Raw genomic sequence first — 14,598 nt, forward strand, 5'->3', positions numbered from 1 at the left:
GAAAAAGAAACATAGATCGATCGCAAAAAATGTAAATGATGAAAATACATTGAGAACATAGTATTAGAAAAAGAAATATAGATCGATGTAAATGACGTCATTAATTTCATTAATTTATATTGACTGTGTTCTTGTAACAGTTTTGGAAAAATATTTTCAATTCTCTCAATAAAGTAGGATTGACTGCTAATTTTTTTTTAATATAAATTGCCAATATCCCTCGTCTTTCTTAACGACAGTATTAATGCAAAAAATGCGACGATCAATTTTGATACAGAAAGTTTATTATTATTATTATGAGCCATGGCTGTCCCACTGCTGAGCAAAGGCCTCTCTTCCCTCAATCCATTTCTCCCTATTTTGAGCAATTTTGCTCCAATCTGCCATATTTTTTGAATTAAGTATATGTTTATATGAGGGAAGAGGTTCGGACAGATAATAACCCATCACGCTGGTCCAGTGCGTGTTGATGGGTGCGCAATAAGCCTGCTGACTCGGCCTGTGAACGTCACCGTTGGTACCCTAAAGGCACTCCTCCGCTACCGCTCTAAGTAAACATCTCGCGCTGATGTCACTTTACCCACTAGACCTTAGCGAGATACTACCTCGCAGCTCTAGTGAGCCTTTACACTTGAAAAGTGTACGACAGTTTAATGTCTTATCGAGGACAATACGCAATAATATAATAAGTGCCTAAGGGTGGGTGGGTCATTTAAAATGAAGCGATACTATTGGTTATTAACAAAAACATTCCTCGCTACACATGCTCGCACATTATTGGTGGAAAAGCACCCTAAAAGAGAATTCATATGTCATCATGATTTTCTTTAAAGATCCACGGTTTCACCCGCATTGCTCGCTCCTATTAGGCTGCAGTTAGACGACGAGCGCGGCCGCCGCGCGGTCACCGTACTTTCGCCGCGCGGTAACATTCCATGTCATATAAACGCGCCCTTAGTCTTAGCGTGGTGATATATAACCTATAGCCTCCTCGATAAAAATGGGCTATCTAACATCGAAAGAATTTTTCAAATCGGACCAGTAGTTCCTAAAATTAGCGCGTTCAAACAAATAAACTCTTCAGCTTTATAATATTAGTATTGATGTTTTAAAATGATCAGCCTGTGTCCTGCCATACCGTAACATTTTTTGCCCCGGGACTCGAACCCAAGACGCCATAATTGTTCAATCAATGTACCAAGAGCATATCTTTCTTAGGATATTAAACAAAATAAAACAACGATTTATTCATAATATTTAATTTATTTCATTATCAATACATTATTCATGAACTATATAAATAATATAGTTTTCTATAACTAACGGTCTTACTAACAAAATGTTACCCATTCGCTATGCAATGGATTAGTTATTGCAATAACCTGTCTTGTTTTTGAAGTGAAACTTCTTTATCGGGGTTGGAAAAAAAATTTTGTGTAACATTTTTTCGTTACGCGTGACATTTTTCCGTTACGCGCCATCTTTTTCTTATCCCTACCACGCGTGATTAGACGTATTTCTTTAAAGTTGCATATAGTAAATTATTTTTTGAAAATAAGGTCATAAAGAAGTTTCACTTCTTACGTGTGTACATGCACACATTTTTTTTATGATTGACGTTTCATGTGAGCAAGAGCAGGACACAGCTATGGTAGAAAATCGTAGAAATTTATCTATTGTTTAACTTTTTATTAGTAAGGCCGTATATATTTTATTTACCAAAAGCATCATTTATACATTTTATTGCTAAACATCACAATTTCGCCGTATTATCATAGAATTATTATAATTATATTAATATTTAGGCAAAAGAAAATTAATTTTAGTCGATTTTTTAATGATTTAAAAAATAAACACAATTAAAATCTATTGCACTTTATTAAAATGCAGTTATAATATACACAAATAAAATATAAAACATTATTTAACAGTGACAACCCTAAAGGCATTTTTACAATAATTTCGTGCCTACTATGGCTAGGGTTGACACAGCATTTAAATTATAAAATATTTTTTACACATTTCTATGAAAATATCCGCCATTTTCTACTTGCTCATAAATGCCTAAGACCCGATTGTTCCAACACTTTCAAAACTGCCTTGTTTATAAAAATTATTTACTGAAAAACCTAATGCACATTTGACAATTAATTGAAAAAACTAAGTTAATAATTTAATCCACGTTTTAATTTAAGAGGGCTTATTCAATTTAACGCAAGTCAAAATCTCCGCGATCTATTACGATAGATCGCGGCTTGCGCTATCCTTTTACTATGAACAGCATAAGTCCACAGGAGAGCGCCGAGCAACATGTCCTCTCTCTGGAAAGGCTCGCTGCCGACTGATTTTAATCGGGTCGCGCGCAGTGTTTTATAGTACTTTAAAAAAAATTGTAGAAAAATAATAGAGGTACCTTAGTTGATTTTTTAAATTTTATCTTATAAGTAAGACGTTCTTTTATTGCAATATGTAAAAATTATATTAAACTAAGTCAAATATCTTGGTGAAAATAATCATTTTGTCGACTATAATTTCTAAAAAAATTCACATTGTTCGGATTTTAATTTCGTAAGTTAGGAGTCCAAAATAAAAAAATCTTTTAACTAACTATTTTAATAAGGATTTTTGCAGTTAGTTAAAAAAAATTGTGTGTTAGATCTGTCAGCGATTTCAGATATTTTTAGCTTCGAAATTGACACTAAAAGCGAAATCAAGTAATCATCGGCTCAGTTATCTTGATGGTATTCACAAATACTGTATTAATTGAAAAAAACTCTTAACTAACTATATAGACAATAAAATTTCCTAAAATTATTAGTAATTCATATGTTTGTAAGATAAGTGGTTGATGGACAATCTGGTTTGAAAAATCACATATTTGAGCCAAACAGCGCACGGACCGCGTACACGGCCTTAAAACGACGTTTAATAAAACAGAATTAATCTTGAGTTTATTACCATTCTAAACGAAATAGAGTACTTTACGAAAACTAAAAATAGGGTACTTTTTAAATTGTAAATTCCGTTTTGAAGGAACAATTTTTATTAAAAACTTTAAAATATAAAAAATAACAGATTCATAGCGAAAAAATAGTAAATTAGATTCGCGTAGATGAATATTTAGATTAAGTAAAGCACGCTATTGAAAATTCAACCTTATTTTCATTCCATTAAAGCTTCTTTTACAAGTAGTTTCACTTTCATGTATCTACCCTCATGCGATAAAATAAACTCTATTGACAAAAACATATTTAATATATTACAAATGTTAACATATAGGCTACATGTTAAACCGGATTTAAACCCCGATTTATTTCCTAAGTATAAAATTAAGGAAATTTAAACGATAGATATCATCAGATTGATATGTGACTGAAATGAATCGGGATTTAAATCCGTTTTTGAAGTGAAACTTCTTTAGGCGCGTTGAGAGTAAAATTTCAAGGTCGCGTCATGGCAATACCGTCACGTCATGGACGCCGACGATTTTGGTATTTACTTGCCAAAGAAGTTTCACTTCTGACACGTTTTCTCTACATATCTTTCAAAACGTGTTTCAAGATGGCGCCTTCGTTGTTTCTCGTCTGATTTATACCAGTTTCCAATGTATTAATTGGAATAATTCTGGATTCTGATTCTGTGGACTTTTGTGACGCTGTTTCCATGGAATCCAGATTTTGGAATAGCAAGTTGTTGGAACCCGTGGACGGGTTGCGTCGGTGGCCAGGGTCTAATGTTGGATGGGGGCCTGTGGAAATAAAAATAAAAATATATCATATTCAATTAAAACGGACGAATAATTTTTTTGGCAAAACTGGCATTATGGATAGGTCTGTAATGTAATTTTTATCTTAATTGTGAATAATATAGTGTTCATTCAATCATTCATTATGCAAGATATACAAACAAAAATATGCAAATACATACTAGCCGCCCCGGGTTAACCAGAGTTTAAAAGACAAAATTATGTATAGTTTAGTTAAAAATATTCAAGAATAGAAAAAAATGGATTATTCGATTTTTTCGGATTTTTGTTATGACATTACATACATTTTTACAATCACAATTTATATTTTTGTAAAAATATAAAATTTTATCAAACAAACTAACTTTCATATTAATAACGACACTCACCAACAGTAGAACTCTTTCTCGACCCCGCCCTCAACCCCATCATATCCGGTAAAGCCGGTCGCGGGGTGGACTCGGTTTGTAAAAACTTAACAAACTCGGCCGCTAAACTATCAGTTGTATTAGTTGATCGAGCTAGACCTAGCTTTTCACACTCTTTCTGGTTGAAATCTAATACTGTAGATAGAATGCGTAGGATTTGCGTTCTGAAATAAGAAAAAAAAAAATTGGTTGCCTGTAAAGTCGGTATACGGGCGAAAGTTTGACGTGACAACGACTTTTTATGTCTGTCTCTCTCGCTCTTAGGGGGGCTAACCATGCCCGAGTGGAAGGGACGCGTGCCTCTCACTCGCTCTCATTGTGAGCGCATAACGTGAGCGGAGCGTAACGCACTTTCTTGAAATGTCACCCGGCAAACCAATTTATAAGACGTTGTCACGTCAAAATATAATAATATAAAAAAAAATTGTAAAAGTTCATTAGATTAAGAGTAGGTTAATATATTTCATCGTAAATTTTTATATCATAATGTCATCGAAATCATTTGAAAAACTTAAAAGGTGCATATATTATGGATTAAAAACATTTTTAATCGTTATTCTTTAATATTCTTATTTTCAAGAGACAATATATTTTCAAATGAGCGTTGTAGCAAGACCATTGTCTATATATATGAAAAAATAGAAATTGTACATGTCTTTTTACTATCATTTCCTTACAACAACATTTCATCAAAATGAGACCACGAGAAGAACCCCAAACTTATGTTATCAGACTTATACTAATTTACTATAATATAACTTTATAGAAAAATAATTTACATGCTTTTTATGTTATCAAAGACTTATCAAAAATAGTTTAAATCTCAATAAAAAAGATATATGTAATATGATGTTGTGTTACATAAATAAATAAATAAATACCATACCTATTAGTACTGCTCTGTCCGGCCGTCAATACATAGTTAACCACCAGGTTTTTCACGAGATTCTTGTCAACTCTATCCTGCTGGTTCGATATCGCGTTGTAGTACCTCTCTTCCGCGGCAGCTACGGACGTTTGTAAGGTACGTACTGGAATTTTGGTTAGAGAAAGTTAAAACTACCCGCATATTTTTGAGATTTCATACAAATTAAATAATTTACATAATGACAGATATTTTATAAAATGACGGAAGGAACGATATCTTTTTTGATAAATTTATAGTTTCTTATTTCCATTGAAAGTAGTTTTTCGGCACTAATGAATATTAAAAGTTGCTGATTGATTATTAAGTACTTACTCTATATTAAGTACTTCATTTTATATACTATCTAATTTTTTTTATACAATTGCCTACAAAAGTAACATTAGGTAGACCAATTTTACATTAATTCCATCACACAAGATGTACTAGATGCATTTACTTTGCTAATTTTGAACACAATGAATTAATAAAAAAGTATCAATGTACACAAATCTTTCTATATTTGAATCAGGTTTACAAAAAATACGCAATTAATATACTAAAAAAGACGATGAAACTAATTCTATTTTCTCATTAATAAACTCAAATAAAGATGCTCTTTTATATATACTACAAATCAAATAACCTCTTAACAAATTCTCAATCTATAAAAAACAATAAAAAAGTACAAAAATACCTTCTATACTACTCTCACCATGCACTACGCAGCTCGACGACAAAGCGCACACGATCTCAAAGTATTATTCAGCCACTGGGTAGAGATATTAGAGTATTGACCATTTAATTGTAACCACTTGGCTAAACTTGATCCACCAATAATACTAAACAATAATAATACACTTCTGAGTACACCTTTTTAATAAAAGGAAAGGATTGTACAAAAGTCTTTTTAAAGATATTCAAAAGAGTCAAAGATTTGTTATCGACTCTTCATTTTTGATGGCACTTATCAGCATGACCTTTTTAAACAATGTACCCGTCAAAAAGATGTCTGGATAAATAAAATTTTATGATCCGAATAAGACTCATAACATTTTATTAATTACGATCATCTTTGACGTTTAAGTACTGTAAATACTGCAACTAACAAAATAGCATCAACAACATATAAAATTGATGAATCAAGTGTAATAGATGGCGTAATTAAATAAGCCAATATCTCCTTTTCCCTTTTTCCAATTAAATCGCCAGTACCTGAAGTAATACTCAGAGACAATGCCGCGTCTGGTGTCTTCTAAACGCTTCTACTGGAGGGAGGAAAAAACATCGATAACATCGATTTCACAGATACACGTTGTAAACGACAACACTCCAGAAATAGATGCTTCGAATGTAATACGACATACAGTGTGCAATGCTTACGTAACAAGTGCTATATGAAACAATGGGATGAAACTTCTACAAATTTGATTTATGAAATAAGAAAAATATATAGAAACTGGTGCAATAAAAAAATAAATAAAAAGGTAAACTATATTACGATGTGTCAAGAAGTTCGAAAAATATCTAACGCGACATCAAATGTAATTCAAATAAAATATCAATACCAAAATTGTACATAACTTTGTACAATACAAAAAAATTGTAGAAGTTTCATCAAACAACAACAAAAAATCACAGGCAAAAAAAAAAACAAAATGATAACAGGACGTCACGATGTAAAACAACGACCCTCAATCAAACCCCATATGGTAATCTGAGTGCACGAATCAAACGACAGTACATTTCATATATTGCGCATTTGACTCGGCGTCTAAACCTCACAGTTACCAAATGAGATTAGACCGAAGTACGTGCAAGCTCGATCTTCAATATACTGCTGTTAAAGCGCTTAATTCTCTTAAAACTGCCATTAAATTTCGCAAATAATAAAAATCACATGACAACCAATACGCGATAAAGAAGTAAAAGCACCCATTGATATAAAATTTAATCGCAGCATAACACAAGTAAATTAACGTAAAAAATTAAACAACATCAAAATATCAAACGCAAAAATCATAAAGCATCAATGAAACTATACGAGACAAACACGAATGTAACTCAAAACGGACACACGAAAGCAAAACAACAACATCGTCTATATATGAAAACTTACATGTGTCGCTACTCGCAAGTGTCAAACATTCTAGTTTCTATTATATTGTAGCTGTACAGTATCTAACTGTATACCAACTGGTAGCCTGGGATGTGACTAGCCCAGAATTACCAGCTGATATTTAGCCAGGCACCGGGCAGATGTTATAGCTATTTGATAATATCCACTAACAAAATCACTCAACATAATTATAATATAACAACTCTTTAAACAAACGTATTACAAAGCCAAATAAATTCAATTCAATCTAATATGAAGACAAATGACAAATTTTCAATCTTATATGCATCATCAAATGTAAAATTACTACGTAACACAAAGTGTATTTAAAAACTGCAATTCATACCTTATACATAACTTGCAAAAAACTAATAATACGCTATAAATAATAAATGTACATCACAATCTTTAATTAAATCTACTTCATAAATAGACATTATCTTTAATTCAATAAAATTTATAGTCTATTGTAAGTAAATATTACATGCAATTTACCTTGTTCCTTCAAATCATTGATTTGTGCAGTTTTTGTTTCAACTTGATCACCTAATCTCGTCGCAGCTTGTAAGCCAGCTATAGATTCTTCTAATTTGCCTTTTAGCCTTGCAATTTCATCTTGTAAACCTAAATTTTGACGTTTTATGTCTTCCATTTTGTTTCTTATTTTCTCTGTGGCCGCGTGTATGTCGCGTTCTTTATCTGGAAAATAGAAATTAGAATTTAAACAATAGATATCGTTTGAATTTCATTATGCACATTGGCAAGGTTACGTTGTATTATGCAATTATTATTTTTTTGTCTTATATTTATAGCATTCAATGCAACTTTAAAATATGGAGCAATTTAAATATTAAAAAATATATGACGCGGGATCCAAAATCATTTCTCCTTATTTTGAAATACAAAAAGAACTTTCAATTCGAAACAGTAGTGACTGTGATTAGCTCATTCAAACAAACAAGTAAACAAAGTCATCTTTACAATCCTACTAATATTTATACAAAAATTTGTTTGTTTGTTACTGCTTCGTGCAAGAGCTGTTCACCGATTTTCATGAAATTTTATACACACATAGAGGATATCTTGGATTAACACATAGGATAGTTTTATCCGGAAAATCCCACGGGAACGGGAACTATGCGGGGTTTCCTTTGACTACGCGGGCGAAATGCTTTGACTAGCAGTCTGTAGTGTATGTCCTTCCCTATTATCGGCTCTTAGACGCACACGTCCTCTCACTCCGACCGCCTGCAGCCAACTGAGCTGTGTGAGCGGTGTCACCGTTGCATGTGCGCAAGAGATGACATAATACTTCCCTCTCTTTCACTCACATACACTACATCCCTCCTTTATTTTAGAAATTTTTAATTCTTTTCAATTAATTTTATTAAATAAAATAAAATATTATGTTCCATTCGGGTATGCTAGTCCATAACCTAAACACCAGTATCAGTTAATACACACAACTCAGGGACACGTCCGCCCATACCAGCGATAGAGTAGAATGTGTCACCTGGCCTAGTAATATAATTCTATCTATATGCAACATCTCTCCTTTTCATTTTTTTTTTCCAATACGTATATGTATATTCTAATACTAATATGTATGTATGTTGATGAATGAAGGTTTGAGTTTGAAAAATTATTGATATCGATTTTAATACATATATTGTAAAAATGATTATATTTTTACAATATATGTATTAAAATCGATATCAATAATTTTTCAAACTCAAACCTTCATTCATCAACCAGACTTCGTCCGGAAACGTTTTAAAATCGTCAGTATAAGGAAAAAATATGAATTTACCATTGGTTCGGAAAGCCGTCTCGACAGAGAAGAGCCGACAAGAATATATAGGCATAGTTGCTCCTTCAAAATCATAGAAATGTAAAATCTTACATAGGTATTTATAATAACAATAATGGCAATTTATTTAAGTATACGACAATCTATCATGAATAAGTTGTAAACTTATATTTAAATTTATTAAGTCATTATTTATTTAATAACCAATGGAACGAAATCGTTTTCAGTAACTTACTGTATATGTAAGGTATAATGTTTGAGCTATGTTCCTTCTGTAACTTAACTATACTTTTGACTAAATCCTGTACTGTACCTGTAGGTACTGTACTTAACCTGTTTTATTTTTTCCTTACATGACTATTGCACTACTTTGTTGATGTGGAACTAACATAGGTTATCATCTGTCTTTTTCCTCACTATTTATCATGACGCACTCCAGGTCATTTAGAAGAGGTGAATGCTGCTTCTTCTGACGCAAAATTTAATTCACTTTACCTGCACCGGCATCTGCACCATTTAAGTAACCACTGTTTTCCCACGTATTAAAATTATTATTAAACAATAGCTGCAAAAGACCTTATAATTGGATTAGTAACAATCTAAGTAAAACTTCGGTACAATTATTACCAAGTAAAATGCCTATAGACTAGGTACATACTTAAATGCTCGGTTATTATCTATATTCTGTATATATGTACTTCGATACTAAAACATGAATATATGTTCCAATTTTAATTAAATTTCAATATGCCTAATAAAATCGGAATGTATTATAATATGTATATCTGTACCGTAAATAATATAATAAATATTATACGGCAAAATTTTAACCAAACATATTAATTGGTTCATTATTTATTCTTATTTAAGCAACAACAAGTTATCATAATATGATCCTTAGGCACAGGGAAGATTTGTTTATTTCTTTGTTTGTCCGTCTCTCTTTCATATCGCAATAAAGTGATTTATGATATATTTTTGGTGATAGTTTAGAGGCTAGAAAGTGGCAGCCTTTTTTTTATAGCGCATTAAAAATATTTAATTCATACAGAAACATGCATTTATGGTTCGCATTTGAATTCCTAATTTTATAAATTCCGATAGGTCACGCAATATTAAAATGTCACATGTATTACAATGTTAAGGTTCATAATTATTATCAATTATTTAAATACAAACAGCTTTCGGGTATAAACCACTCTGACAGAATTATAGGCATTGTGGAGCTTGCTCTGCAACAGTACAATATCATAGTAGTTTATTGTGACATTGACTATTGAACCGCTTTTAGCTTCACCTGTGTGTTCGTATGACTGTATGCAACCGATTCTTTTCGATTCGCCAATGACCTATCCAAACCGTACAGATTTAACTTCAGTGACAATATTACAACAATTTATTGACAATACAATAATGAATATATTATTATATCTTAGTAAAGCGTGATTAATTATTACTTTTATTTTATTTTATATTTGTAACCTCAACACACACGCGGTGTTGTTCATTGTATGGTTATTACATTAATAACACATATTTAAAATTTAATTTTAATGTAACGTACCTAAAACGAATCACAATGTATCATTTTGTTGAAGACATTTTTATTTTTTATTTTATTTGTTACTTATGATGTATACGTAGTATATTATTATTAGTCTGTGCTTATGATAACATTTGTATTTGTATTACTGACAACTTAATAGCCACTTGAAAAAGAAGAAGATAACTTAATGACAATAATTATTGGCTAGACATTAATCACACATTAATGGTCTGAAAATAAGTAGTTGGATACATAATTTTTTTTTTTTTTAACTGTACAATGTTAACTGTAACAATCAATAATACAAATTTAACTGTAACAATCAATAAAAACTTTGTTACCTATAACTATATAAGTATTTGCATAAATTAATTAACTTGAATGTACAAAACAATATTCAATTTTGTATTTCGAAATCAATACCACTACCACTCACTATTACTTGGAATTTATATTCTGACTAAGGCACGAATGGTGAACTTTTCGCGATAATACATTTTTTTTTTTTTTTGCTTTGGCAAGAAATCTTTAACGTTTTTCTTAATTGATAATCTTTTTATTTTCAATCTAGTACGATATCCATTATTTTATCGCAGCGTTGTTAATGCGTGCGATATTTAATGTTCAAAAGATGAGCTTTTAAAGGTGTAGGTACATACGTAACTAAGTACTTTATGAATATGAAATCAGACCAGTCTTACAAACCACCATTAAAACTTGGATTTTATATGAATTACTACGTTGTAAATCTTATTAAATTCTTAATAACTTTTTAAACTTGTAAATAAGATTATTAGTGTATTGACTTTTATAATACTATTCATGTTGGTGTTTGTGTTGCTGATTTTCTCATCTATAATAAAATTGGTGTTTTAAATTAAAAACAGACGTTATTAATATAGTAATAACTAGATGCACATGGTGTATGATTTTACCATGCACGGTACTTACATATACCAATATATACCAATATTTGCGGTATGGTGTGGTATATATGCCATTTTTTATTTTACATTAAATGTTCGTCTTGAAATTGACCTTTATTATTTATCTAAATATTTTAAGTGTATATTTGATGACAGGTTGTTTGTCACTATACACTATCTATCAAAGTAATTTTTATCTACAATAATTAACGATTCATATTTTATGCAAATGTCTATTGTCCAACTATTGTCTTTCACGGTATATTATTGTATAAATTACGTAAAAGTCGTTTTCAACGTTCCAACATGTAATGATTGTGTGTTATACCTAACCCCAAACCGGGGTGCTACATTTCCGCTGAGGGAGTAGTGTTATACTACTGCTACGTTCCGTTTAGAAAGCTTCTACATACCTGCAACGTTCCCGCGTAGGGAATTGTCGCGTCCTTGCCACGTTCCGATAAGGAACCTCATACGCTGCTACAATGATCTAAGGCTGCTACATACCGCTTAAGACCCATCTTCAGTAGTAGTACGACATTGCTACGATTGCCGCTGAGGAAATCCTTCTACGTCTTGCTTGCTTCGGCTCCTTAATTCCTGTTGAAGGAATTCAGCGACCAACCCTAAAGACACCCTACCACCTGGCCCTCGCAACGAGACGCGCATTCCATCTTACGTCCACCTATATCGGTAAGAGCCCTACCAGAGGGTTTGGACCTAGGCACACCACGACCCTTATTGTTACTGATAGTTGTATTTTATTTTATTAATTAACTAAATTAGTTGTCGACTGTATGGTGAGTAGTTCTTATTATTATTATTTTTTTTTGTTTCCACCTCACCTACAACGCCACATAGTATATACAATAAAAATGAATAGCCAAATATGTTGCTAAGTGTAAAACTCAAACCTCGGCGCGCGGCGTATCGGCTTGACCAATCCGGATAATATTCATATTCCAATTCGTTTAACGAACCGATAAAGGGCGAAAGAGCATAACGCGTCTGCCAGGTGGCTAGTTTGAAATAATGAATATTGAGACTACTCTGTATGTCTCTCATTCCATTTATTTTTGTTTTCGGATATTCATTGTTTTATTACCTTACCCTGTTTATGATTATTATATTATCACTTAACCTGTCTAACTTTATAGTTGTCGGTTAAATGTACAATACAGTCGCAGATATTTTAGGTATTGTTATCATTATGATTATTCTTTCGTTGTTTAACAAAATCTGCTATGAAATTGTGAAAATATTAAGTCACTTTTAGATACGAATAATAAAAGCTACTGTAAATATTTTAGCATTTACTATTTATTTACTATTTATACTATTAAAATTGTATTATTCCATTTTTAATTTGGATAACAATACTAACCGTAAGTATTTTCGAAGATACAATCCATCTTAGAAGAAACACTATGAAATGATGACTAACTATCACATCTTTTTTAAAATCGCGTATTTAAGTGCATGAATTCGCAATATGGGCATCACCCAAAATATAAACATTTTATACGAGCATCACCCGTATCACATCACTACATCACCTGTATTGTAATTATACTTATTACGACTACCAGGCATCATCTGGTATGAAATTACAAAGTACACACGGGCGTCACCCGATTTTTGTTTATGCACTACCAGGCATCATCCTCTGGTATAACATTACAAAATACACACGGGCGTCACCCGATTTTTTGTTTTTGTACTACCAGGCATCATCTGGTATAACATTACAAAATACACACGGGCGTCACCCGATTTTTCTTGACCACCAGGCATTATCTGGTAACACAGTACAAGGTACACACGGGCATCACCCGTTTTTTCCTGTACTACCAGGCATCATCTGGTAACACATTTCAAAGTACGTACACGGGCGTTACCCTTTTTTTTGTCAGGCTTCATCTTGTAACATTATAGCTTAACAACAACAACTTTAGAAATCCCTTGTCGTGGTCCACATCACCATCGAAACACATACATCAGAACTTCCATAATGTTACTATATTAGCCTGTCCAGGAAACTTACGTTCCTTGCATGATAACCATTAATTACTTCTTTATGCAATAATGAATAATCTTAAATAATACTCATGCAACTTCACATCGAGTAATTAAATAAGATATAAGTGGGTATTTGGTATAATTATATTTTTGTAACCAGACAAATCTATTCTAAGCTGATCGGGAATCGAACCTTCTTAGCTCATTTAATCATGTTTAACTAATCCTCTAAGCAGGTTTTTACATATCAGTATTAATAAATTTATATGTAAACAAATGTCCCAAAATAAAAATCTACAGCCTCGACTAAACAAAATATCACATTTAGTCTCGCTTAACGCAGTTACAGTCCTATGCATGACTACGTGAGTACATACTGGACGACGCTAGCTGTATACCCGTACACTGTACAGTGTTTTTATCATACAGGCACCATACGCTCGAGCAATAAAGACAGCCCGCGTATGCATTGGTATCAGTGTAGTTATGTATACAAGAAACAATTTACAACACCTACTTTATCCTTCTGGCTACAATTATTTAAGAGGTTTTGCTAAATCTTTATGTAAACGAAACCTTCGTTTTCTACGGCGCGGTGGCCTCTCGAAAGGCACGCACATGTTATTTATCTACTTTGTGCGGGTATTTTTTTTTTTATGTAAGCGGCACAAAATATCATAATGAAATAAGTATGTGTGTATATTATTATTAACTTTAATATTCCCTTCGATATAACTCGACTGTGGATATAATTAGTTCAATAGTTATCACAGCACACCTATTTCCTCCCTTTTTTTTTTTGTTTTGTAATTTTTTTATTATCAAAAAAATTACTTACATTTATTCCCAATTTACCTCGTCGCCAAAATGTAGTGTATGTCCTTCCCTATTATCGGCTCTTAGACGCACACGTCCTCTCACTCCGACCGCCTGCAGCCAACTGAGCTGTGTGAGCGGTGTCACCGTTGCATGTGCGCAAGAGATGACATAATACTTCCCTCTCTTTCACTCACATACACTACACAGTCAAAGCATTATAGGCGAAATGCTAGCTATTTGTCTGAGCATGATGATACATAGCCTATAGCCTTCCTCGATAAA

The 14,598-nt window shown here is 32.3% G+C and overlaps 1 protein-coding gene across 1 annotated transcript in view; it reads right to left on the reverse strand.

The window, feature by feature from the left end:
• Nucleotides 1–2,919: 2,919 nt before the first annotated feature.
• LOC123703880 (thyroid receptor-interacting protein 11-like) overlaps nucleotides 2,920–14,598 on the reverse strand; it is a 57,780-nt gene continuing 46,101 nt past the window's right edge. The window contains exons 6-9 of the mRNA XM_045652062.1: nucleotides 7,692–7,895; nucleotides 5,060–5,204; nucleotides 4,135–4,337; nucleotides 2,920–3,748 (exon numbers count right to left, since the gene is read on the reverse strand). Of these exons, the coding sequence (XP_045508018.1) occupies nucleotides 3,534–3,748; nucleotides 4,135–4,337; nucleotides 5,060–5,204; nucleotides 7,692–7,895 (767 nt within the window). The 3' untranslated portion in view covers nucleotides 2,920–3,533. The remainder of the gene's footprint in view (nucleotides 3,749–4,134; nucleotides 4,338–5,059; nucleotides 5,205–7,691; nucleotides 7,896–14,598) is intronic.

This window comes from Colias croceus, chromosome 27 (assembly GCF_905220415.1).
Source record: "Colias croceus chromosome 27, ilColCroc2.1".
NCBI lineage: Eukaryota > Metazoa > Arthropoda > Insecta > Lepidoptera > Pieridae > Colias > Colias croceus.